Source organism: Pristiophorus japonicus, chromosome 19 (assembly GCF_044704955.1).
Source record: "Pristiophorus japonicus isolate sPriJap1 chromosome 19, sPriJap1.hap1, whole genome shotgun sequence".
NCBI classification, from domain to species: Eukaryota; Metazoa; Chordata; class Chondrichthyes; family Pristiophoridae; genus Pristiophorus; species Pristiophorus japonicus.
The window spans coordinates 62,412,988-62,439,869 of record NC_091995.1 but is presented as its reverse complement, the minus strand read 5'-3'; the positions used below and the strand labels follow the sequence as shown (position 1 = coordinate 62,439,869).

The window sequence follows — 26,882 nt, the reverse complement described above, 5'->3', positions numbered from 1 at the left end:
ATAAATGGATCATTTTCCGGTTGTCAAATGGCAACTAGTGGGGTGTCACAGGGATTAGTGCTGCGGCCCAAACTATTTACAATCTATATTAATGACTTGGATGAAGGTACGGAGTGTAATGTAGCCACGTTTGCTGATGATACAACGATGGGTGTGAAAGCAAATTCTGTGGAGGACACAAATAATCTGCAAAGGGATGTAGACAGACTAATTGAATGGGCAAACATTTGGCAGATTGAGTAGAATGTGGGAAAGTGTGAGGTTATTCATTTTAGCTGGAAAAATAAAAATACAATTTAAATGGAGAGATGATACAAAATGCTGCAGTACAGAGGGACCTAGGGGTCCTTGTGCATGAAACACAAAAACTCAGTATGGAGATAGAGCAAACAATTATGAAGGCAAAAGAAATTTGGCCTTTATTTCAAGTGGGTGAAGTTCTGCTACGAGTGCACAGAGTATTGGTGAGAGCACACATAGACTACTGTTTACAATGTTGATCTCCTTATTTCAGGCGAGATATACTTGCATTGGAGACAGTTCAGATAATCGTCACTCGTTTAATTTCTGAGATGAATCGGTTGACTTATGAAGATAGGTTGAGCCTATACTCATTGCAGTTTAGAAGAATGAGAGATGATCTTATTGAAACATATGATACTGAGGGGCGTCGACAAGGTAGATGCAGATAAGGTGTTTCCACCCGTGGGGAAATATAGAACTAGGGGGCAGATTTTAAGAATAAGGGTTCACCGATTTAGAACCGAGATGAGGAGAAACTTCTTCTCTCACAGTGTTGCAAATCTTTGGAGTACTCTACCCCAGAGAGCTGTGGCGGCTCGGTCATTGAATATATTTAATGTGGTGATAGACAGATTTTTGAGCAATAAGAGAGTGAAGGGTAATGGTGATCGGGCAGGGAAGTGGAGCTATGGCCAAGATCAGATCAGCCATGACCTTATTAAATGGCAGAGTAGGTTTGAGTGGCCAATGGCCTACTCCTGCTCCTATTTCGTATGTTGTTTTAAGGGTGAAGTATAGATGTAAACACATTCAGCATTATGTTTTTATCTGACCATTTTTCCATTGATTAATTAGTCAAATATCCAGAATATTAAATGCCAGCCCGGTTATAGGGGTAATCAATATTAGCAGAAGTAAAGCCCAACTGACAGAATGGACACGATTCAGTCTGGGATAACAGCAGAATCCAAACCTTGCAGTCATTTGTGAACTCATTGGTGTCTCAGCAGGGTGCATGACTGAGTGAATCCCTTGCCACACACGGAGCAGATGAACGGCCTCTCCCCAGTTTAAACTTGCTGGTGTGTCAGCAGATGGATACCTCAGTGAATCCCTTCCTATACTCAGAGAAGGTGAACAGTCCAACCAGAGTGTGAATCGCCGATATTCCAGCAGGCGGGATGACCGAGTGAATCCCTTCCCACACTCGGTGCAGGTGAATGGCTTCTCCCCAGAGTGAACTCACTGCTGTCTCAGCAAGTTTGATGACCGAGTGAATCTCTTCCCACACTCTGAACAGGTGAAAGGTCTCTCCCTGGTGTGACTGCGTCGATGAACCTCCAGCTCAGATGGGGAATTGAATCCCTTCCCACAGTCCCCACTGTTTCTCCGTGGTGTGGCTGTCCTTGTGTCTCTCCAGGTTGGATGATCAGTTGAAGCCGAGTCCACACACAGAACACGTGTATGGTTTCTCTCTGCTATCAATGCTGCAATGTTTTTTCAGGCTGTGTAACTGGTTAAAGATCTTTCCACAGTCAGTGCACTGGAACACTCTCACTCGGGTGTCTGTGTCTCGGTGCTTTTCCAGTCAGACTAATGTTTGAAATCTATTCCCACAGACAGAACAAACAACCATTTCTCCTTCCAAATTCAAAGGCCGATGATATTCAGGTCCTGAGGAGTCGGGTGGTTCTGTCAGATCTTCACATGATGTTTGGTTTGAGTTTCCTTTCTGCAAATCCTGACCTTCTGATACCCTGGAAAAGTAGTTTACAAAAACCATTACTGCAAGTACAGGATAGAAATCCAGAAGAGAAATGTCCAGCTTCTAAGAAACATTCTTTCTTCTCTTGTTCCGTGAAAGCTGTAATTCCCTGTCCCAGACACTTCCCCCTGCCTGTCCTGAAATTCAAACACATCGCACGTCTGAAGGCAGCTTGTTCTCCGCTCTCAATTTTCATCACCAACTCTGGCTGGGTTCAGTTCGACACTCACTGGTTTTCCGTCTCTCCCTCCCCTGAATGTGCTGACGCTGGCTGGGTTGAGTTCGACATTCACTGGTTTTCCTCCCCTGAAGGTGCTGAATCTGGCTGGGTTCAGTTCTACACGCTCTGGTTCCCCTCCCCTGAAGGTGCTGACTCTGGCTGGATTCAGTTCTGCACTCACTGGTTCCCCTCCCCTGTAGGTGCTGACTCTGCCTGGGTTGAGTTTTACATTCAATGGATCCCCTCCCCTGAAGGTGCTGACTCTGATTGGGTTCAATTCTACATTAATTGGTTCCCCTCCCCTGAAGGTGCTGACTCTGGCTGGGTTCAGTTCTACACTTACTGGTTCCCCTCCCCTGAAGGTGCTGACTCTGTCTGCCTTCACTTCTACACTCACTGCTACCCCTCCCTCTCCTCCCCTGAAGGTGCTGCATCTGGCTGGGTCCTGTTCTACACTAGGTTCAGTTCTATCCTCACCGGTACCCCTCCTTTTCCTCCCCTAAAGGTGATGACTCTGGCTGGGTTCAGTTCTACACTCACTGATTCCACTTCCTCTCCTCCCCTGAAGTGCTGATCCTGGCTGGATCCAGTTCCACACTCACTGGTTCCCCTCCCTCTCCTCCCCTGAAGGTGTTGACCTTGGCTGGATTCAGTTCCACACTTACTGGTGCCCCTTCCTCTCCTCCCTTGAAGGTGCTGATTCTGGCTGGGTTCAGTTCTACACTCTCTAGTTCCCTCTGCAACCCTTCCTTGAAGGTGCTGACTCTGGTTTTGTTAAAATTCTACACTCACTGGTTCCCCTCTCTCTCCTCTTCTCCCTTGAAGGTGCTGACTCTTGCTTGGTTCAGTTCTATACTCACTGATTCCGCTCCCTCTCCCTTCCCTGCAGTTGTTGGCTCTGACTTGGTTCAGTTCTACACTCATTGGTCCCCCTCTCTCTCCCTCCCCTGAAGATGCTGACTATGACTTTATTCAGTTCTACGTTCATTGGTCCCCTCCCCCTCCCTCCCGTGAAGGTGCGGACTCTGGCTGGGTTAAGTTCTGCACTCACTGGTCCATTGATATTGTTTCTGTCACTCATTAGTATAATGGGACAGTTTAAAATCGCTTGGTTAGGGTAGACTAGACACTTTATGTGTCACTTCCTGGCACTATGTGTCAGTGTGCGATTGACAGGTGTGTATAGGAAATACCAGCCACTCACTCTCTGGTCATAAATATCCGTTTAGGAATCATTGTTAAGTATAAGATAGATAGTGCACCTGTCACTCTCTACTGCTGCGTTGCAGTGTTTGATTGTCAGTTGAATACAGTATATAGATACTTTAACTCCCATTCTCTAATACGGTGTGACCAATTTAACTGACAGGTCTTTTTTTTAGAAATTAATATATCTGTCACTCTCTGATAAAGGGCATCAGTGTGTGATTGAGAGAGAATACGGCCACTGTCACTCTATGGTACTCTACATCATTGTAGGATTGATTGCTGAATATGGGATAGACACTATACCTCTCATTCCCTGATATTTTTATCAATATGGGATATATTTGGTCCCATAGGATAAATATTGCATCTCTCAATCTCTGGTGCAGTGACGCAGAAGTGGATTGCCAGATGAGTTTTTTTTAATAGATACTGCCCCTGTTATTCTCTCATTCTATGTGACAGATTCTGATGACAGGTGAGTGTTGCATAGATACTGCCTCTCTCAGTATCTGATACTATGTGAGAGATTCTGATTGACAGGTGAGTGTTGGATAGATACTGCCTCTTTCATTCTCTGACATACTGTGACAGGTGAGTGTAGGATGGACACTGCCACTTTCATTCTCCGATTCAGTGTCAGTGTGGGACTGACTAGTGATTATAGGATAGATACTGACACTTTCACTCTCTGATCAATTGATAGGTAAATATAGAATTAATATTATTGGTATCTGGTATGGGAGGGTGGATTTGACTTGGTATCTGTCCATCTCTGGTATGTCAATGAGTGTTGTATACTGCATGTTAGTTTCTGATACGAGAGCGTGGGTTTCATCCTGTACCTGTCAATTTCTGGTAAGTGCCAGTCGGTTTCATTCTGTATATTTCCATTCCTGGTGTGTGAGTGTTTGTTCTGTGCTGTACCTGTCCATCTCTGTTATGTGAATGTGAGCTCGACTCCATACCCATCATTCTCCAGTATGTTAGTATTGTTTTACTCTGTACCACCAATTCCTGATAGTGGTGGCTGGTGTGCAACGGCCACCTCACGTATATAAAATTCACGCACAGCATCTTCCCCCCTTCAGGATGTTGTTCAGATCCTTCATTGAAACACCTGTGAACTCATCCTATTTTGGCGTGGAAGCATGCCATCCTCGTTTCGAGGGATTGCTTATGATGATGATAAATTCCGGATAGAGAGTATTCATTTTAATTTCCAGCTGCCAACTTTTGTTATGGATGTGAGTGTTTCTGCTGAATCTGTCGGTCTCTGGTATTTGAGTCTGAGTTTCACTCTGTATCTATCTGTCTCTGGTATGCGAGTGCGGGTCTTTCTCTGTATCTCTCCATTTCTGTTATGGGAGTCTGGGTTTTATTCTGTACTTGTCAAGTTCTGATATGCGAGTGTGGGCCTTACTCTATCCCTGTCTGTTTCTGCTGAATGAGAATGGGCTTTCCTTTGTACCTGCCAGTTTCTAGTATGGAACAGAGGTCTTTACCCTATACCTGTCAATTACTGGTAAGTGAGTATGGGCATTTCACTGTGTGTCAATTTATGTTATGGGAATATGGATTTTACCATGTCAGTCTCTGGCGTGTGAGTGTGGGTTTTATGCTGTATCTCCAAGTCTCAGATATGCGAGTGTGTGTATTATGCTGTAGCTGCTAAGTTTTGATATGTGTATGGGGATTTAAACTGTGCCCCAAGTTTCTGGTATGTTAGTCTGCATTTAATTTGTGTCTATTAGTCACAGAGGCAAATCCAGACTCCCATTACAGAAATGGAGAGATACAGAGAAAGACCCACACTCACATACCTGAGACAGGTAGCTAGAGAGTGAAACTCAGACTCACGTACCAGAGACCAACAGATTCAGCATAAACACTCACGTAGTTTTAAAGCAATGTAGATCGATCTGTTGAAGGGGGATTATTTTCTTTGCGGCGATGATTTCGGTTGAAAGAGGCTCGTGCTCGGAACGTGCACATTGTGTTTAAATATATATTGTTTAACGGGCGTAAATCTTTTCCCCTGTGAACGGGCCCGGTGGGTTGCTGCTGTGATTGGCGGGGGGCGGGGACAATAGGTCAGTATTTGAGGAATATGAGGTGTGACAAATGTTTGTTGCGGAGGAGCAGCAAGAGATCGTGGCAGAATTGCGGCGAATGAGGGTACAGGGTCCAGAAGAGCCAGGGACAGCACGGGCCAGCCCACACACCGATATGTATGCGCACTAGGTCCGTGCAGCAAAGCAGGTCTCCAGTCGTCCTGGGTAATCCTTGCCACTGGATAAAGGCCTAGCTCTGTCGAGCCTGTGTGGTGTCTGATGTGCAACGGTCACCACACGTTAAAAAAATCCACGCACAGGCATCGTCTACCCCTTCAATGGGAGTTCAGGACTGGAATATCGGGTCCTTCATTGAAACATCTTTGAACCATGTGGAAGCAAGTCATCCTCGTTCGAGGGACTGCCTATGATGATGATGTTGATGATTCGTCTACGTGGTTGTATATTTTATACTGTACCTAAGTTTCTGTTATATGTGCGTGGGATTTACTCTGCATCTGTCAGTCTTTGGTATGTGAGTGTGGGTATAATCTGTACCTGTCAGTTTCAGCTATGTGATTTTGGGGTTTAATCTGTACCTGTCAGTCTCTGGTATGTGAGTGTGGGGTATAATTTGTACCTGTCAGTGTCTGGTATGTGAGTGTGGGGTATAATCTGTCATTGTCAGTTTCTGGATTGTGAGTGTGGGGTATAATCTGAACTTGTCAGTTTCTGGTATGTGAGTGTGGGGTATAATCTGTACCTGTCAGTTTCTGATATGTGAATGTGGGTTTAATCTGTAGCTGTCAGTTTCTTGTATGTGGGTGTGGGGTATAATCTGTACCTGTCAGTTTCTGGTATGTGAGTGTGGGGTATAATATGTACCTGTCAGGTTTTGGTATGTGTTTTAGGTTTAATCTGTCCCTCTCAGTTTCTGCTATGTTTGTCTGGGTTTAATCTGTACCGATTTGTTCCTGCTACTTGATTGTATGTTTTCGACAGTGCCTGTCAGTTCCTGCTATGTGAGTGTGGAATTTACTCTGTGTCTGCCAGTCTATGGTATGTGAACGTGAGTATAAATGTAATTTTTTACCTATATTTCCCTGATATGTGAGTCAAGATTTTGCCTTTTACTTGTCATTTTTTTGATATGTGCGTGAGGGTTTTACTCGGCCCCTATCAGTTTCTGCGATGCAAGTAATAATTTTACTTACTGCCTTTCAGTTTTCCGATATGTGCACATGGGATTTATACTTTACTTAGAAACATAGAAACATAGAAAATAGGTGCAGGAGTAGGCCATTTGGCCCTTCTAGCCTGCACCACCATTCAATGAGTTCATGGCTGAACATTCAACTTCAGTACCCCATTCCTGCTTTCTCGCCATACCCCTTGATCCCCCTAGTAGTAAGGACCTCATCTAACTCCTTTTTGAATATATTTAGTGAATTGGCCTCAGCAACTTTCTGTGGTAGAGAATTCCACAGGTTCACCACTCTCTGGGTGAAGAAGTTCCTCCGCATCTCGGTCCTAAATGGCTTCCCCCTTATCCTTAGACTGTGACCTCTGGTTCTGGACTTCCCCAACATTGGGAACATTCTTCCTGCATCTAACCTGTCTAACCCCGTCAGAATTTTAAATGTTTCTATGAGGTCCCCTCTCATTCTTCTGAACTCCAGTGAATACAAGCCCAGTTGATCCAGTCTTTCTTGATAGGTCAGTCCCGCCATCCCGGGAATCAGTCTGGTGAACCTTCGCTGCACTCCCTCAATAGCAAGAATGTCCTTCCTCAGGTTAGGAGACCAAAACTGTACACAATACTCCAGGTGTGGCCTCACCAATGCCCTGTACAACTGTAGCAACACCTCCCTGCCCCTGTACTCAAATCCCCTTGCTATGAAGGCCAACATGCCATTTGCTTTCTTAACCGCCTGCTGCACCTGCATGCCAACCTTCAATGACTGATGTACCATGACACCCAGGTCTCTTTGCACCTCCCCTTTTCCTAATACTTGGTATGTAAGTGGGGTTTTTATTCTGTTACTGTCACTTTCATATATGTGGGTGTGTGTTGTATGCTGTATCTGTCAGTCGATGGTACGGGAATGTGTGTTTTACTCTGCACTAGTCATCTTCTGGAATGTTCAGGGGGCTAAATATTGAATCCGTCAGATTCTGAAACATGGATATGGCTTTTGCTCTGTACCCACCAGCTTCTGATATGCGAGCGTGATTTATACTATCCGTTTAACATTTTTTCCAATAGATGATTGTGCAATTTATTCTCTACCTGCCAGTTTCTGGCAAGTGAGTGTGGATGTTTAATGTACCGTCAGTGTGATCTGTTTCAATGGTGAAACAGCATCTGATTCTACTGCTCCATGTGGCTGTAAGATTCACAATGTAATTCTGCCACTTCTGATCACTGTGGGACTGACTGTTTCTGCTGCCTGTGACAATAGGATTGAGGCCAGTTCTGTGTCTCTGCACTCTGTGAGTTATAATGTCCTTATTGTGTGAGAAGGAGCTGCCTGCACTGTTCCTTGTGTTCCGGGCGGATGAGGAAAGGTCACATTTGTTCTGACTGATTAAGGATTTTGCTCTCAGAATAATAATACGAGAACATTATTAGTTCTAAAATATGGGTGCAGTGAAGAATATCATCATCATCATCATGGACTGTCCCTCGGAATCAAGGAAATCTTGCTTCCACTCCTAAAGTGAGTTATTTGGTTGCTGAACAATTCAATACGGGAGCCACAGACCCTGTCACAGGTGGGACAGACTTTCGTCTGGGAAAGGGGGGGCGGTGGTGGGGCTGATTTACCACACGCTCCTTCCGCTGCATGCGCCTGACATCTTCACGCTCACGGAATTGAGATCCGAAGAGGTCAATGCCCTTCCGGATGCACTTTCTCCACATCGAGTGGTGTTCGGCCAGGGACTCCCAGGTATCAGTGGTGATGTCACACTTCACCAGGGAGGCCTTGAGGGTGTCCTTGTAACGTTTCCGCTGCCCAGCTTTGGATACGTTTGCCATGAAGGAGCTCCACAAAGAGCAATTGCTTAGGGAGTCTCGTATCTGGCATGCGAACTATGTGGCCTGCCCAGCGAAGCTGATCGAGTGTGGTCAGTGCTTCAATGCTCGGGATGTTAGCCTGGTCAAGGACACTGATGTTGGCACGCCTGTCCTCCCAGGGGATTTGCAGGATCTTGCGGAGACATCATTGGTGATATATCTCCAGCGACTTGATGTGCCTTCTGTACATCATCCATGCCTCTGATCCAGACAGGAGGGCGAGTATTACTACAGCACTATAGACGATGAGCTTGGTGGTAGATTAGAGGGCCTGGTCTTCGACCATTCTTTTCATCAGACTGCTGAAGGCTGCACTGGCGCACTGGAGCCGATGTTGAATCTCCACATCATCCTGCTTCCCGCTGGAGTGGAACTAAATTACAGAACTAGTGGGAAGTTATTTAACCTATGCCATCTCCAGGCCAGGGGAGAATATGGTCTATCTGAGGGAGCGACAATGTACCTCTGATCACCAGCAACATGGTTCTGGAGAACTCAACTTACTGAAACAATATAACCATTTGAAAAAATATTATCTCCCACACTCCTCTCCTGGACTCTGCAATATATAAACTTTGTGAAACTCCCCACATCCTCATTGTCAGGCTGTGTTTCCACTGCTCACTTTCCAGGAACAACAGACACGGTGAGATTCGAACTGAATCAGGAAAATTCACAACTGATTTGGAGAAAGAAAGCAGCAATGATTGGAAAGAGCGACATGATTTACTTTCTCTGTCACCTTGCACTATCCACACACAGCCTGAGAATGGCCTCTCCCTTCTCCCACTCTGCTCCACTCTGCCTCTTACACGCAGTCCCCGACGGAACTAAACCAGGAACGTTCGGTTGTGTAATGAGAGAGGATTAATTAGCAATCGTGTTGTGCGAGGCCCCTTGTGGAAAAGTGACCATAATATGATAGAAATCTTCATTAAGATGGAGAGTGAAACTAGGGTCATGAACTTAAAGAAAGTTAACTTTGATGGTATGAGAGGTGAATTGGCTAGGATAGACTGGCGAATGATACTTAAAGGATTGACAGTGTGTGGGCAATGGCAGACATTTAAAGATCACAAGGATAAACTTCAACAATTGTACATTCCCTGTCTGGCATAAAAAATAAAATGGGAAAGCTTGCTTAACCGTGGCTAACAAGAGAAATTGGCGATAATGTTAAATCCAAGGAAGAGACATATAAATAGGCCAGAAAAAGCAGCAAAACTTGAGGACGGGGAGAAATTTAGAATTCAGCAGAAGAGGACAAAGGGTTTAATTAGGAGGGGGAAAATAGAGTATGAGAGGAAGCTTGCTGGGAACATAAAAACTGACTGCAAACGCTTCTATAGATATGTGAAGAGAAAAAGATTAGTGAAGACAAATGTAGGTCCCTTGCAGTCAGACTCAGGTCAATTTATAATGGAACAAAGAAATGGCAGACCAATTGAAAAATACTTTGGTTCTGTCTTCACTAAGGAAGACACAAATAACGTTCCAGAAATACTATTGGATCGAGGACCTAGCGAGAAATAAGAACTGAAGGAAATCCTTATTAGTCAGGAAATTGTGTTAGGGAAATTGATGGGATTGAAGGCTAATCAATCCCCAGAGCCTGATATCTGCACCCTAGAGTAATTAAGGATGTGGCCATAGAAATAGTAGATGCATAGGTGGTCATTTTCCAACATTCTATAAACTCTGGATCCGTTCCTATATACTGGAGGGTAGCGAATGTAACCCCACTTATTAAAAAATGAGGGAAGAGAAAACATGGAATTATAGACCTGTTAGCCTGACATCGGTAGTGTGGAACATGTTGGAATGAATTATTAAAGATGTAATAGCAGCGCATTTGGAAAGCAGTGACAGGATCGGTCTAAGTCAGCATGGATTTATGAAAGGTAAATCAAGCTTGACAAATCTTCTCGCAGTTTTTGAGGATGTAACTGGTAGAGTGGACAAGGGACAACCAGTGGATGTGGTGTATTTGGACTTTGAAAAGGCTTTTGACAAGGTCCCACACAAGAGATTAGTGTGCAAAATTAAAGTACATGGTATTGGGGGTAATGTATTGACGTGGATAGAGAACTGGTTGGCAGACAGGAAGCAAAGAGTAGGCATAAACGGGTTATTTTCTGATTGGCTGGCAGTGAGTAGTGCAGTGCCGCAAGGTTCAATGCTGGGACCCAAGTATTTACAATATACATTAATGATTCAGACGAAGGAATTGAATGTAATATCTACACGTATTCAGATGATACTAAGCTGGGTGGCAGTGTGAGCTGTGAGAAGGATGCTAAGAGGCTGCAGGATGATTTGGACAGGTTAGGTGAGTGGGCAAATGCATGGCAGATGCAGTATAATGTCGGTAAATGTGGGGTTATCCACTTTGCTGGGAAAAACAGGAATGCAGAATATTATCGGAATGGTGACAGATTAGGAAAAGGGGAGGTGCAACGAGCCCTGGGTGTCATGGTACATCGGTCATTGAAAGTTGGCATGCACGTACAGTGGTGGTGAAGAAGGCAAATGGCATGTTGACCTTCATAGCGAGAGGATTTGAGTATAGGAGCCGGGAGGTCTGACTGCAGTTGTACGTGGCCTTGGTGAGACTACACCTTGAGTATTGTGTGCAGTTTTGATCTCCTAATCTTAGGATGGACGTGCTTGCTATTGGGGGAGTGCAGCGAAGGTTCACCAGACTGGTTCCAGGGATGGCAGGACTGACATATGAAGAAAGACTGGATCGACTAGGCTTATATTCACTGGAATTTCGAAGAATGAGAGGAGCTCTCATGGAAACATATAAAATTCTGACGGGATTGTAGAGGTTAGGTGCAGGAAGAATATTCTCGATGTTGGGGAAGTCCAGAAGCAGAAGTCAAGTCTAAGGATAAGTGGTAAGCCATTTAGGACCGAGATGATGAGTAATTACTTCACTCAGAGAATTGTGAACCTGTGGAATTCTCTACCACAGAAAGTTGTTTAGGCCAGTTCGTTAAATATATTCAAAAGGGAGTTAGATTTGGCCCATACGGCTAAAGGGGTCAAGGGTATGGAGAGAAAGCAGGAATGGGGTTCTAACGTTGCATGATCAGCCATGATCATATTGAATGGTGGTGCAGCCTATTTTCTATGTTTCAATGGAGGGCCCGAATTGAATTGCAATTGGAGATTTAGTGAGAAGAGAGGATCACAGAGAGACTGGAGGGGTGGGGAGCTGACAGCAGGATGTCTCCACCCATTCCGCTCACTGCCTTTAAGTTGCTCTGTGTCGACGCCTGTCGTTTCATTTCTGACCCAGCTCTGACTTTCAGAGAGATTTTCCACAGAGTGAGACACGCGGACAAGACTGATACTGCAGCCGCCGAAATGGCGCCTCCTGCCGCCGCCACTCAAACCAAGGTTACCAGCAAGAAGGAAAAGGCGGCTCCCTGCTCCAAGGCAGCCGGTCCCAAGTTGTGTGAACAGATCCTCAAGGTTGTGGCCGATGGCAGCGAGCACAAAGGGATGTCCCTGGCCACGATAAAGAAGGCTCTGGTGGCCAAAGGCGTCGATGTGGAGAAGTGCGGGTCCCAGATCAGGTTCAGTATCAAGAGGAATGTGACAAATGGCTCCCTGAAGCAGATCAAGGGGACTGGCGCCTCTGGCTCCTTCAGAGAGAAGAAAACCATGGGGAAAGTGGGAAGGAAGGTAAAGAAATCTCCAGACAAGAAATCTCCAGGCAACGAAACCAGCACCAAGCAAACGAGCACCAAGAAGGCGCCAATGGCAAAAAGACAGCGAAAGCACCGGCTGGGAAGAAGGCGGCTGCGAAGAAGCCCAAGAGCCCCAAGAAGTCCACAGGCGCAAAGGTGAATGCGGCCAAAAAGGTGGAGAAACCGAGGGCCAATGCCACGCCCAATCAGCAAAGACCAAGAAAGCAGCGCCCAAAAAGTAAATAAAAAGGGCAACTTGTAAACCTCTCAACCCAAAGGCTGTTCCCAGAGCTACACATGCCTATCAGAAAAGAGCGGATCCCGAATCAACTGATCCCTGTCCCGGGGCCGGGCTCAGATTCCTGATAGAACTCATTGAAAATGATCCCAGGATCCCTGGTGATCCGCTGACATTGGCTGCATCCACCCTCTCCCAGTGTCTGCACCCACCCCTCCCCCCGTGCCTGCACCCAAGCCTCCCCCAGCTTCTGTAGCCACCCTTCCCCCAGTACGTGCACCCACCCATCCCCCAGTGTCTGCACCCACCCCTCACTCAGTGTCTGTACCTACCCCTCCCCAGTGCATGCACCCACCCATCACCCAGTATCTGCACCTAATACTCCCCGAGTGTCTGCATCTATCCCTCCCCCAGTATCTGCACTTACCCTTCCCCCAGTGTCTGCACCCACCCATCCCCCAGTGTCTGCACCCACCCCTCCCCCAGTGTCTGCACCCACCCTCCCCAAGTGTCTGCACCCACCCCTCCCCCATCGTCTGCACCTTTCCCTCCTCAGTGACTTCACCCGCCACTCCCCCAATGTCAGCACCCACCCTTCCGCCAATGTCTGCAACCTCCCCTCCCCAATATCTGCACGCACCTCCCCCAGGTTCTGCTCCCACTCCACCCCCAGTGTCTGCACCCACCCCTCCCCCAGTGTCAGCACCCAAACCTCCCCCAGTTTCTGCACCCACCCCTCCCCTAACTTCTGCACCAACCCCTCCCCCAGTGTTTGCACCCACCCCTCCACAATGTCTGCACGCACCTTCCCCCAGGTTCTGCTCCCACCCCTCCCCCAGTGTCTGCACCCACCCCTCCCCCAGTGTCAGCACCCAAACCTCCCCCAGTTTCTGCACCCACCTCTCCCCTAACTTCTGCACCAACCCCTCCCCCAGTGTTTGCACCCACCCCTCCCCAATGTCTGCACGCACCTTCCCCCAGGTTCTGCACCCACCCCTCACTCAGTGTCTGTAACCACCCCTCCCCCAGTGCGTGCACCCACCCCTCCCCCAGCGTCTGCATCTAATCCTCCCCCAGTGTCTGCATCGACGCCTCCCCCCAGTGTCTGCACCTGACCCTCCCCCAGTGTCTGCACCCACCCTTCCACCAATGTCTGCACCCACCCCTCCCCCAGTGTCTGCACCCACTGCTCCCCCAATGTCTGCACCCACCCCTCCCCAAGTGTCTGCACGCAACTTTCCCCCAGTGTCTGCACCCACCCTTCCACCAATGTCTGCACCCACCCCTCCCCCAGTGTCTGCACCCACTGCTCCCCCAATGTCTGCACCCACCACTCCCCCAGTGTCTGCACCCACTGCTTCCACAATGTCTGCACCCACCCCTCCCCAAGTGTCTGCACTCACCCTTCCCCCAGTGTCTGCACTCATCCCTCCGCAGTGTCTGCACCCACCTTACCCCAGGTTCTGCACCCATCCCTCCCCCAGTGTCAGCACCCACACCTCCCCCAGTGTCTGCACACAGCCCTCCCCCAGTGTCTGCACCCACCCTTCCCCTTAATGAGCAACCTACAGTGTCAGGGACAGAAGAGCGGATGGTTTGGTAATAAGCACAGACGCTCTGTCAAAGAACCAGCACAGACGCAATGGGCCTTTGGCTGGAACTTGGTAGCTTTTGGGGAGATCTGTCCTCTGTGGATTCTGAAGTCAAAATGGATCGAATTACTCTTTGGAAAGTCCTTGGGCGGTTCGAGTTACTCATTCCAGAGGAACTACAATATGTGGCTTATTCTCCAAGGGGACCAATTAGCAATAGATCATGTGAAAATGGAAAGCCAATCAGAGAAATGGCTGCCTTTTCGTTAGTACAAATAAATGTATCCATCAGAAAAAAGCTCCAGCCAAGACAGTGGCCCCCAAAAAGACCAAAGCTGTAACGGTAAACTCCAAAGCCTAAGGAAGACACCAAAAGCCCCAGAAAGAAGTAAAATAAAATAGCGCAACGTGTAAACACCTGAACTCAAAGGCTCTGTTCAGAGCCACCAAAGCCTCCCGGAAAGTGCGGAGACCGCAATAAAATGCCACCTGTCCGCAGCCGGGCTCCTTCTGCACAGAAATCAGTCACAAATAAAGAGACGAGGATGTCCGGCAGAGTCAGTGTGAGACGGTACAGCGGACCTCGGGCATGATCTACGAGGAGACCCGTGGGGTGCTGAAAGTATTCCTGGAGAATGTGATCAGGGACACGGTCACCTACACCGAGCGCGCCGAGGGCAAGGCAGTCATTCTCCTGGATGTGGTGCACACACTGAAACTATCTATGGATTCTGCGGCTGAACAACTCGACCCTTTCGCCCCGGACACAAAGGTTCATTTACGAGCCTCCCACCGCTTCACAGAGAGAGCAGTGAACTGGGATAGGTGATCGATTGTGGATTCACGTTGTGTTCGGTGTTGGTGTTTTAGTACAAAGTTGCACTGGCTGCGGAGCAGAGAGCGCCCACGTTATACTCTAAATAACTATATGGCCTTGCTAGACTTAGAGAGGATGATCGGCGCTCTAGGTTTTAATGATGATTGCAGGATGCATAGGGAGTATAGAGGGATGGTGGACTAATCGGTGGGTTTATGATGATTAAACGTGTTGATGTGGTAGATACAATTTCCTCAGATTGTGGAGTCCAGAACGAGCAGGCATAATCTTAAGAGCAAGTTGATGCTGTGAGTGGTCCCGAGGATTCTGTGGGAGGAAGGGTTAGACGGGCACACAAGGAATCATTTTACATTTTCATTTTTTTTGTCAAATCCTCAGTCCTGATGTGAAATTGGCAGAGTTTGAAAATAATGCTCAATCCCAGCTCAGCCAATTAGAGGCCAGTACTAGGCCACCGCTTCGTTCCCTCGTCTTTGATTGGATTGAAGCTGGATGTTCGTCTGGCGCCAGCCAATCACTGCTTGGGGCTGTCCCTCACAGTTTAAAATGATAGGGTTTGATCGAGGTTTAAATGTGAGTGGGCTGCCCAGTATACCGAAAGCACCCGCCCAATGTGGGTCGGAAATTATCAGTGGGAGATCTGATAGTGAATTATCCCACGACACGCATCTAATTTCTGTATCTCACCTTTACATAGAAACATAGAAACATAGAAAATAGATGCAGGAGTAGGCCATTCGGCCCTTCGAACCTGCACCGCCATTCAAAATGATCATGGCTGATCATGCAACTTCAGTACCCCACTCCCGCCTTCTCTCCATATCCCCTGATCCCCTTAGCCGTAAGGGCCACATCTAACTCCATCTTGAATATATCCAACGAACTGGACTCAACAACTTTCTGTGGTATGGAATTCCACAGCTTCAATACTCTCTGGTTGAAAAAGTGATTGGTAAACCAGTGAGTCAGAAACACAAGCACAAATAGAGCTGAATTGCCTGGGCTAAATTGTCTGGGTTGCCTGGGCTCAAAGGTTGAAATTAACCCACAGACCATAGTATGAACATCTTCAGAATAGTCCTCAACAAAATAGGTAAGTAATGCAAAATGGTCATCTCTGATTTTCCAAAAATGTTCTTCACGTTCTATGGTGAACACAGAAATTACAAGTAATAATCAGACTCACTACACACGCTCCTCACATTCTATCCTTTTCTGACTGACAAATGCTGCAGAGGCTTCAGCCACAATCATACATGAAACATTTTGCACATAGTGCATTCTCTAGCCCTTCTGGACAGCGCTCTGGAGATCACAAAAGCCACGAATGGCCCAACAAATCTCTCAGGCCTAACCCCCTTGAATGTGTGACCTGCAGCTTGCAGAACAAAGCTTCCAGTGCCATATAGCATATAATTAGAACATAAGAACATAAAAACATAAGAATTAGGAACAGGAGTAGGCCATCTAGCCCCTCGAGCCTGATCCGCCATTCAACAAGAACATGGCTGATCTGGCCGTGGACTCAGCTCCCCTTATCCGCCCGCACCCCGTAACCCTTAATTCCCTTATTGGTTAAAAATCTATCTATCTGTGACTTGAATACATTCAATGAGCTAGCCTCAACTGCTTCCTTGGGCAGAGAATTCCACAGATTTAGAACTCTTTGGGAGAAGAAATTCCTTCTCAGCTCGGTTTTAAAATTGGCTCCCCCGTATTTTGAGGCTGTGCCCCCTAGTTCTAGTCTCCCCGACCAGTGGAAACAACCTCTCTGTCTCTATCTTGTCGATCCCTTTCATTATTTTAAATGTTTATGTAAGATCAGCCCTCATCCTTCTGAACTCCAACGAGTAAAGACCCAGTCTACTCAATCTATCTTCATAAGGTAACTCCCCTCATCTCCGGAATCAGCCTAGTGAATCGTCTCTGTACCCCCTCCTAAGCTAGTATATCCTTCCTTAAGTAAGGTGACCAAAACTGCACGCAGTACTCCAGGTGCGGCCTCACCAATACCCTATACAGTTGCAGCAGGACCTCCCTGTTTTTGTACTCCATCCCTCTCGCAATGAAGGCCAACATTCCATTCGCCTTCCTGATTACCTGCTGCACCTGCAAACTAACTTTTTGGGATTCATGCACAAGGACCCCCAGGTCCCTCTGTACCGCAGCATGTTGTAATTTCTCCCCATTCAAATAATATTCCCTTTTACTGTTTTTTTTTCCAAGGTGGATAACCCAGCTCTTAATGCGGGACAGGTGGGATACTATTTGTAATATTTTGAATTAACCAGAGCTGTAATTCTGGTTCCCTCCTGTATGCAAATTCAACGGCGAAAGGTCTGCATGGATCACTGTGTTCAGGATGTATATCCTTCACCCTATGGAATTATTGCCTCAGTAAGAGACGGTGAGCCCATCAACCGCTCATTTCCTTTATACTCGGCTCTTAACATCCGTTCTCTCAACAACATGCTCAATGACGGGCGGTCTGACGTTCAGGTTCCGTCGGTTGTGTTTCCCTCTTTATATTGATTCACTGATCTGAAGATCCGCTGCAGTGTTTGGCGATCTAGATTTCTACATTTTCATTACGTTTATAACAGAATATCTGTGGCTAATTTCTGATAAAGAAACATTCAGTTTAGTTACAGCGATATAATATGGTAAATTAAATCCGGGACAACTGAGATGTAGAAAACATGAAGTAGCCCTTTCACAGATACTGTGGGTGACTCTGAAAAGCGCCTTTGGGGTTTTAGATTAAATCCTGTCTGCTTTACTTGCTCTTGAACGTACTTGTGGTTTTCTTGGGCAGCAGCACTGCCTGGATATTAGGCAGCACCCTGCCCTGAGCGATGGTCACCTTTCCCAGCAGCTTGTTGAGCTCATCCTCGTTGCGGATGGCCAGCTGTATGTGTCTGGGATGATGCGGGCCTTCTTGTTGTCGTGGGCCGCATTGCCGGCCAGCTCCAGGATTTCAGTGGTCAGATACTCGAGCACAGCAGCCATGTAGACCGGGGCTCCGACACCCAGACGCTCAGCCTAATTCCCCTTTCGCAGAAGCCTGTGAACACGGCCCACAGGGAACTGCAGTGCGGCCCGGGAGGAGTGAAACTTAGCCCGAGCTTTACCACCCAGTTTTTCCTCTTCCAAACATTTCCACAATCCACACGTTCAGAGAAAGAATGGGAACTTCCTCCCACATCTGCCTTTCTTACATGGGAAATTGGCGCGGTCCCGGCCTGCAAGACCATCAGCAGGCCAGAACCATTAGAGGGAGCAACGTGGGGCGGCGTGCCACTGCAGCGAGAAGCGCTTGCTGCTGTAGGAGGGCGAGGCTGTGAAGCCAGGTCGCTGATTGCAGTGCGGTCAGGTACAGCAGGAGGGACGAAGGAGCGGTGAGAGATTGTATAGAGATGTGATCTGACCGAGAGAGGCGCGAGTTCGGGGCCCAGAAGTGGCGAGGGCCCAGGGGCAGCACGGGCCAGCCGACACTGCGATATGTGTGCGCACTAGGTCCGTGCAGCAGAGCTGGTCTCCAGTTGTCCTGGGTAATCCTTGCCACTGAACCAAGACCTAGCTCTGTCATACCCGTGTGGTGGCTGGTGTGCAGTGGCAACCAACGTTGAAATAATCCACGCACGGGCATCTTCCACCCTTCAAAATGTAGCTCGCAATCTAGAATATTAGGTCCTTCGTTGAAACCCCTGGGAACTCATCCCTTTTTGGAGTGGAAGCAAGTCATCCTCGCTTTGAGAGACTGCCTGTGATGATGATAATTCTTATACCTTCGGGAGGAATGCAGGGAGCGAACTTGTGATCGCTCTGTGCTGAACTGCAGAGGTCTTTTCCGATCATCAATCACTTTCTCCAACAATCAGAAGCTAACTATGTTTAATTTCAAAAAACCCGCCAAGAAATAGCGGATTATGTTAATAAATTCACGATTAGTCAAAGATTTCACAACACGTTTTAATTCCTTTTGTCTTATTCCATAGTTCCCTTGAAAATTCCAGGCTGTTACAATCTGGATTAAATTCGGGTACTATTTCAAACTATTTGTAATGGGCGGGAATCAATCCCCACTGATTCTGTAAAGGGACACGTTCCAGCTCAATCTTTGTAAAAGTGAGCTTTCATAGATTATCGATCGATCCCCTGCAAAGGTAGGAGTGAGACCAAAACTGGGAGTCCTTCTGTGAAAAAAGAGGGACAGAGCGTTCACACTGTCCCCATTCTGGTCTCTGCAAGAACTCCCATTCTGGGTTGTTATACTGCGGGGAGTCTCGGGTTCATAAACGGTTTCGCCCCGAACTAGAATTTGTTTTCAATTGAAAAGGGCATGAAAGAGAACGAGGTGGCTAAAGTCTTGAGTCTCACCCAGAAACATCGGCAGGCGGTATAAATAAACGGGTCTGAGAGCAAAGGGAAAGCGCAAACAGGGACCTTGTTTGATGTTTGCTGGGAAATTCAACAGCGACACTGAGGTCGATCCGAACAGTGAAGCTGCTTATCTGAGAATTCAAAACCAAATCTACAGCTGGAACTTCAAAAGTTGTCTAACACACTTGCTCGGGAACTAATTACAGTAAATCGATTTTAAAGGTTTGTGCAGTTCTTTTAGAGAGGCTGTGGGTGGTTTTTAAAAGAGCTGTTGTGTTTGGGTTTTATCTCTCAGGACAGCGCGCAGTTTTACTTGGAGCTGGTGTACTTGGTCACCGCCTTTGTCCCTTCCGACACGGCGTGCTTGGCCAGCTCCCCGGGCAGCAGCAGGCGCACGGCGGTCTGGATCTCCCGGGAGCTCATGGTGCGCCGCTTGTTGTAATGGGCCAGGCGGGAAGCCTCACCCGCGATGCGCTCCAAAATATCGTTCACAACCGAGTTCATGATGCCCATGGCCTTGCACGAGATGCCGGTGTCGGGGTGAACCTGCTTCATCACTTTGTAGATGTCGATGGAGTAACTCTCCTTCCTCGACTGTCTGCGCTTCTTGCCGCCCTTCAGTAGTGTTTTGTTGATTACTTTCCTGGTGCCTCTCTTGGCGGTAACTATTTCCTTTTCGTCAGCCATCATCTCGTTCAGTGCGGCGCAGATTTGAGGAAACTCTGCTCCGAGCCCGCATTATATGGGCAGCCCCACACTCCACTCACAGCCGGGATGAGGGATGGGTTAAGGCAATAATTGTGATTGGTTCAGTGGCCGCCGTGTCAATATGCATAGTTCTGTGTCGCTGTCTTTGCTCTGTCTGTACCTCTGATTCTGTCTCCTCCCAGCCTCTCTCACACTCTGCCTACCTCAACTCGGTCCGGGCTGGCTTCATAAATACATCAGGACGGCGAGAGTTTATCATTCAGTTTATGTTCCTGTGAAGAATCGTCATGTCTGGCCGAGGTAAAGGAGGCAAAGGACTGGGCAAAGGCGGAGCCAAGCGGCACCATAAAGTGCTCCGTGATAATATTCAGGGCATCACCAAACACGCCATCCGCCGCCTGGCTCACTGTGGCGGTGTCAAACGGATCTCGGGCCTGATCTACGAGGAGACCCGCGGGGTGCTGAAGGTTTACCTGGGGAATGTGATCAGGGACGCGGTCACCTACACCGAGCACGACAAGCTCAAGACGGTCACTGCCATGCATGTGGTGTACGCTCTGAAACTGCAGGGCCGCACTCTCTGTGGATTCGCCGGCTGAACAACTCGACCCTTTCCCCCGGACACAACATAAAGAGCCAGCCACCGCCTCACTGAGAGAGCAGCGACCTGGGGAATGGGAGCGGGGATATATTGGGGTGAGGAATAGCTTCAGAATTCTTAGTATTATGGGGTAACAAGTGACTCTTTGGCCCAGACCCTGTATTCTCCCCTCCCAGTGAAATGCTCTTTTAATCTCCGTGTGTGTCCATGCACTCAGAGTTTTGTTTCCATTTAGCTTTTATATATCAGACAGATGGTGTGACAGGGAACCAGAGCTTTCCACGGCAGGATAGGTTCAGCCGAGCTGCTGTGACAAGCGGCCAAACTGTGATATTATTTTCTTTCTGAAGTTTGCTTCTTGCACAGATACTGTCGGCCATGAGGGAATTCTCGGGTTTCAGAAAAGTCATTGAATGGACTGTAATGACCGCAATTCTATTTTCCAGAATCCGCTGTTACCTGATGCTTCTTCGGATTGGTCGCTTGCTTCGATTCCCATTTCCTTGACACAACAAACCATTGGTCTCAAGTGAACTGATTTTAAATTCAATTTGAAATATTTAACCAAGTCCTAATAGAAGTAATTTTATTGATAAATATAGGTTCGACAGAAACAAATATGAAAATGGGGCAGTTTTACTATTTTTCTGATGATTTGCTCACCAGATTGAAAGGACGTTGGACGGAATGAATAAACTGCCCAATGTAATGCATTACACTGGCGGCTCCTTCAGAGAGGCTGTGGGTGGCTCTTAAAAGAGCCGTTGTTTTATCTGTGTTTTTTTGTCAGTACATTGTGGAGACTTACTTGGAGCTGGAGTACTCGGTCACCCCGTGCTTCGCCAGCTCCCCGGGCAGCACCAGACTCACGGCGGTCTGGATGTGTGGACACAATCCGCACACTCCAAACTATTAAAGGTTGCTGCCATCTCCTGGCTGAAAGTGAGTGCTGCAACACGTGACAATCATTCAACAGAAACCATTTCAAATTCGACACAGATACGTCAGAACCATGTTTATGTTCACCTTAAAACCATTGCAAAATATTTTGTTGGTCCAGCTGAAAACTCCAAACAACCATTAAAAGTAGGACGCGCTCACCCGATTTTAGTGTGAACTGTGGAGTTAATCGGAGCCGCTGTCACTCTGCTGCAGCGCGTCAATGGGATTCCTTGGTCAGTGTAGGATATTTACTGTGTCTGTCTTTCCTTGGTACAGTGTTTCAGTGTGGGATTGGCAGGGAAGTGTAGGATAGACACTGCCATTCACTCTCTGCTACAGCGTGTCAGTGGGATTCCTTGATCAGTGTAGGCCAGTTACTATATCTGGCACTACACGATACAGTATGTCAGTGGGATTCCTTGGTCAGTGCAATATAGTTACTGTATTTGTCCTTACACGATACAGTGTGTCAGTGTGGGATTGGCAGGGAAGTGTAGGATAGACACTGCCCGTCACTCACTGATACAGCGTGTCAGTGTGGAGTTTACTGGTCAGTGTAGGATAGTTATTGTATCTCTCAATCTCTGGTACAGTGCCAGTGTGGTATGGACAGGGGCGTATACGAATAAACTCTCTGGTACTGTGTGTCATTGTGGGAATAACTGCAGAATATGGGTTAGCTACTGTACCTGTCACTCTCTGATACAGCTATCAGTGTGGGATATATTTCTTAACATATATTATCTCTCAGTCTCTGGTACACTGTGGCAAAGTTGGGTTGTCAGGTGAGTGTTGGATAGATACTGCCTCTCTCATTCTCTGACACTGTGTGACAGGTGAGTGTTGGATAGATACTGCCTCTCTCATTCTCTGACACTGTGTGACAGGTGAGTGTTGGATAGATACTGCCTCTCTCATTCTCTGACACTATGTGACAGGTGAGTGTAGGATAGATACTGCCTTTCTCATTCTCTGACACTATGTGACAGTTGAGTGTTGGATAGATACTGTCTCTCTCATTCTCTGAATCTATGTGACAGATTTTGATTGCCAGGTGAGTGTAGGATAGATACTGACACTTTCAATCTCCGGTGCACTTTCAGTTTGGGACTGACTGGTTATTATAGGACAGATTCTGCTACTTTCACTATCTGGTCCATTGACAGACAAATATAGGAAACATATTGTTAGTGTCTGGTACCCGAGTGTGGATTTCACTCTGTATTTATCCTTCTCTGGCATCTAAATGTGGCGTATCTCTGTATCTGTCAGTGTCTGATATTAGAGTGTGGGTTTTATTCTGAACCTGCCAATTTCTGCTAACTGTGTGCTGGTTTCAGTGTCTCTCAATGCTTGGTGTCTGAGTGTGTGATTTACTCTGTATCTGTCCATCGCTGGGATGTAAATCTGGACTCTATTCTATACCCGTCATTCTCTATTGTGTTACCATCGTTTAACTCTGTACCGGTCAATTTCTAATCTCAGTATTCGTTTTAGCTTCCAACTTTCAATTTCTCTTACGTAAGAGAGGGTTTACTCTGAATCTGTCAGCATCAGGCATTGTCGGCAGTTTGGGTGAAACCATGAAATTACTAATATTGCCAGATAAAGTTAATGGGCAAAATTGTGGCAAATTGATTTCAACGTAAAATTTAGGAACTAACATGATAAGTTTGATCTGGGATAATTGTGAACCAGAGAACATTAAGCAGCCTTTTCACAGATACTGTGGGAGGCTCTGAAAAGAGCCTTCGGTTTATTAGATTAAATGTCCATTTTACTTGCTCTTGGACAGACTGGTGGTTTTCTTGGGCAGCAGCACAGCCTGGATATTTGACAGCACCGTCCCCTGAGCGATGGTCGCCTTTCCCAGCAGCTTGTTGAGCTCTTCGTCGTGGCGGACGGGCCAGCTATCTGGGGATGATGCGGGTCTTCTTGTTGTTGCGGGCCGCGTTGCCGGCCAGCTCCAGGATATCAGTGGTCAGATACTCGAGCACAGCAGCCATGTAGACCGGGGCTCCCGCACCCACACGCTCAGCGTAGTTCCCCTTCCGCAGGAGCCTGTGAACACTGCCCACAGGGAACTGCAGTCCGGCCCGGGAGGAGCGAGACTTGGCCTTGGCCCGAGCTTTACCGCCGCTTTTTCCTCTTCCAGACGTTTCTACAATCCACACGTTCTGAGAAAGAATGAAAAACTCCTCCCACGTCTGCCTTTCTGATATATTCTGGAGGAATGCAGGGAGTGAACTTGTGATTGGTCGCTCTGAGGTGAATTTCTTTGGTCTTTTCCGATGTCCAATCACAGCCTGTGTAGCCCGCCAGTGAAAGTGGGCCGGAAATTACTGTCCTCAACAGTCAGTCCTCCAACGATTTGGAAATTCATAAATGCCGCCAGTAATTGTTAAAATTGCGGATTATGTATATAACTTCACCATTAGCCAAATATTTCCAAACACTTTTTGTTTCCTTTTGTCTTAATCCATATTTAACATGCAAGTTCCAGGCTGTTACAATCAGGATTGCATTCGGGTACTATTTCAAACTGTCTTTAATGGGCGGGAATCAATCCCCATTGATTTCTGTAACTACACACTTTCCAGCTCAAGCTTTGTAAAACTGCGGATTTATCGATCGATCCCCCGCACAGGCGGGAATGAAACCAGAACTGGGAGTCCTTCTGTGAAAAGAGAAGAGGGACAGAGTGCTCAAACTGCCCTGTTCTGGTCTCTGTCCGAACTCCCATTCTGCGTTGTTACACTGCGGGGAGTCTCACGTTAATAACTGGTTTGACCCCTAACTAGAATATGCTTTTAAATTGAAAAGTGCGTGATAGAGAACGAGGTGGTTATAGTCTGACGCTCACCCCTAAAACAAGCTTCGAATTCGTCGGCAGGCGCTGTAAATAAACGGGTCTGAGAGCAAAGGGAAAGATCGACCAGGGACAGTGTTTGCTGTTTAGGGCGGGAAATTAAACAGCGAAGCGGACAGTAAAAACACTTATCTGATAATTCAAAACTAAATCTACAGCTGGAACTGCAAAGGTTCTCACACACTTGTTCAGGAAATAATTAATGATTTGAGTCTAAAGGGAGATGCGTTTGTGGAGCTCTTTCAGAGAGGGTGTGGGTGGCTTTTCAGAGCTGTTGTTTTTGGGTTTGTTCTCTCAGGACAGCGTGCAGTTTTACTTGGAGCTGGTGTACTTGGTCACCACCTTTGTCCCTTCCGACACGGCGTGCTTGGCCAGCTCCCCGGGCAGCAGCAGGCGCACGGCGGTCTGGGATCTCCCGGGAGCTGATGGTGCAGCGCTTGTTGTAATGGACCAGGCGGGAAGCCTCACCCGCGATGCGCTCCAAAATATCGTTCACAACCGAGTTCATGATGCCCATTGCCTTGGAGGAGATGCCGGTGTCGGGGTGAACCTGCTTCATCACTTTGTGGATGTCGATGGAGTAACACTCCTTCCTCGATTTTATGCGCTTCTTGCCGCCGATCGGTGATGTTTTCGTGATTACTTTGTTGCCGCCTTTCTTGGCGGTAACTGTTTCCCCGGCGAGGAGAGTGTGCTCAGCGGCCGCCATCTTGGGCAAAGCGGGTCTCACGGCGCATGCGCAGTCCTTTGTGTCGGGACAAAGGGTGGGGGGGGCTTCAGGGTCTTTGATTGGATAGATGTTTGTGCCCAGTTCAGTGACCCCTGAAAGGGAGCCTTGTTGTTCTGATTGTTGTCTGGTGACCCTGGGCCATCCCATGCTCACCCTATTGGGCCTGTCCGGGCTCACCCTATTGGGTCAGCCCAGACTCACCCTATTGGGCCAGCCCGGGCTCACCCTATTGGGCCAGCCCAGGCTCACCCTATTCGGCCAGCACAGGCTCACCATATTGGGCCAGCCGAGACTCATCCTATTGGGCCACCCCATGCTCACCCTATTGGGGCCAGCACAGGCTCACACTATTGGGCCAGCACAAGTTCATCCTATTGGGCCTTCCAAAGCTCACTCTATTCCTCATCATCTTAGGCAGTCCCTCGAAATCGATGAGGTCTTGATTCAACTCTAAATATGTGTTGTCAGGTGACTGAACAGTCCAATACGGGAATTACAGTCTCTGTCACAGTTGGGACAGATGGTGGTTGTAGGAAAGGGTGGATGGGGCTGGTTTGCCACATGCTCTTTCTGCTGCTTGTGCTTGATTTCTGCATGCTCTCGGCGATGAGACTCGAGGTGCTCAACACCCTCCCAGATGCACTTCCTCCACTTCGGACGGTCTTTGGCCAGGGACTCCCAGGTGTCGGTGGGGATGTTGCACTTGATCAGAGAGGCTTTGAGGGTGTCCTTCAAACGTTTTCTCTGCCCACCATGGACTCGCATGTCACGTAGGAGTTCCGAATAGAGTGCTTGCTTTGGGTGTCTTGTGTCAGGCATGTGAACAATGTGGTTCGCCCAGCGGAGGTGGTCACGTGTGGTCACTGCTTCGATGCTGGGGATGTTGGCCTGGTCAAGGACACTAATGTTGGTTCGTCTGATCTCCCAGGGGAGTTGCAAGATCTTGTGAAGACATCGGTGATGGTATTTCTCCAGCGATATGAGGGCAAATCTGTCTCCAAGCTCATGGTCTACAGGGCTGTGTAATACCCGCCCTCCTGTATGGCTCAGAAACGTGGACGTTGTACAGCAAACATATTATGCTATTGGGCCAGCCATGCTCACCTGTTGGGCCAGCCCGGACTCACCATATTGGGCCAGCACGAGCGCACCATATTGGGCCAGCCCAGGCTCACACTATTGGGGAAGCCAGGCTCACCCTATTGGGCCAACCCGGGCTCACCCGATTGGGCCAGCCCAGGTTCATACTATTGGGCCAGCGCAGGCTCACACTATTAGGCAAGCTAGGCTCACCCTAACGGGCCAGCGCAAAAGGCCCAGTGACCAGGAGAGAAAATCAGCTCATTGATTTTATTCCACTTTGCGCACAGCGGGTGCAGAACTGAACCCAACCATGTAAGCTGGAAATGGTGAATATCATCGGCTTTTGAATGTGGAAGGATAAATTTTTGTCTGCTCTGTCTGTGGGAAAATATTTCAAACATCAGTGAGACTAGAAAAGCACCGAGACACACTCACTCCCGAGTGAGAGTGTTCCAGCACACTGATTGTGGAAAGAGCTTCAACCAGTTACACAGCCTGCAAAAGCATTGCACCACTCAGAGTGGTGAGAAACTACACGCGTTGTGTGTGTGGACGAAACTTCAACTGATCATCCAAACTGGAGAGACATAAGGACACCCACACTATGGATAAACCGTGGGAATGTGGGAACTG

The 26,882-nt window shown here is 47.7% G+C and overlaps 2 protein-coding genes and 1 long non-coding RNA gene across 3 annotated transcripts in view; 2 read left to right on the top strand and 1 right to left on the bottom strand.

Moving 5' to 3' along the window:
- LOC139230471 (uncharacterized) overlaps window positions 1–26,882 on the top strand; it is a 104,106-nt gene that overhangs the window by 32,829 nt on the left and 44,395 nt on the right. The window lies entirely within an intron of this gene.
- LOC139230598 (histone H2B 5-like) lies at window positions 19,544–20,003 on the bottom strand. Its single transcript, XM_070862420.1, has one exon. It carries the CDS (start codon window positions 20,001–20,003, stop codon window positions 19,626–19,628), a length of 378 nt encoding a protein of 125 aa, XP_070718521.1. The 3' UTR covers window positions 19,544–19,625.
- Window positions 20,312–20,623, top strand: LOC139230470 (histone H4-like). Its single transcript, XM_070862292.1, has one exon. The coding sequence runs from the start codon at window positions 20,312–20,314 to the stop codon at window positions 20,621–20,623; it is 312 nt and encodes a 103-aa protein (XP_070718393.1).

Bases quoted from the DNA above. Each gene is read 5' to 3' on its own strand.
- LOC139230470 (XM_070862292.1), top strand. From the start codon at position 20,312: ATGTCTGGCCGAGGTAAAGGAGGCAAAGGACTGGGCAAAGGCGGAGCC.
- LOC139230598 (XM_070862420.1), bottom strand. From the start codon at position 20,003: ATGGCTGACGAAAAGGAAATAGTTACCGCCAAGAGAGGCACCAGGAAA.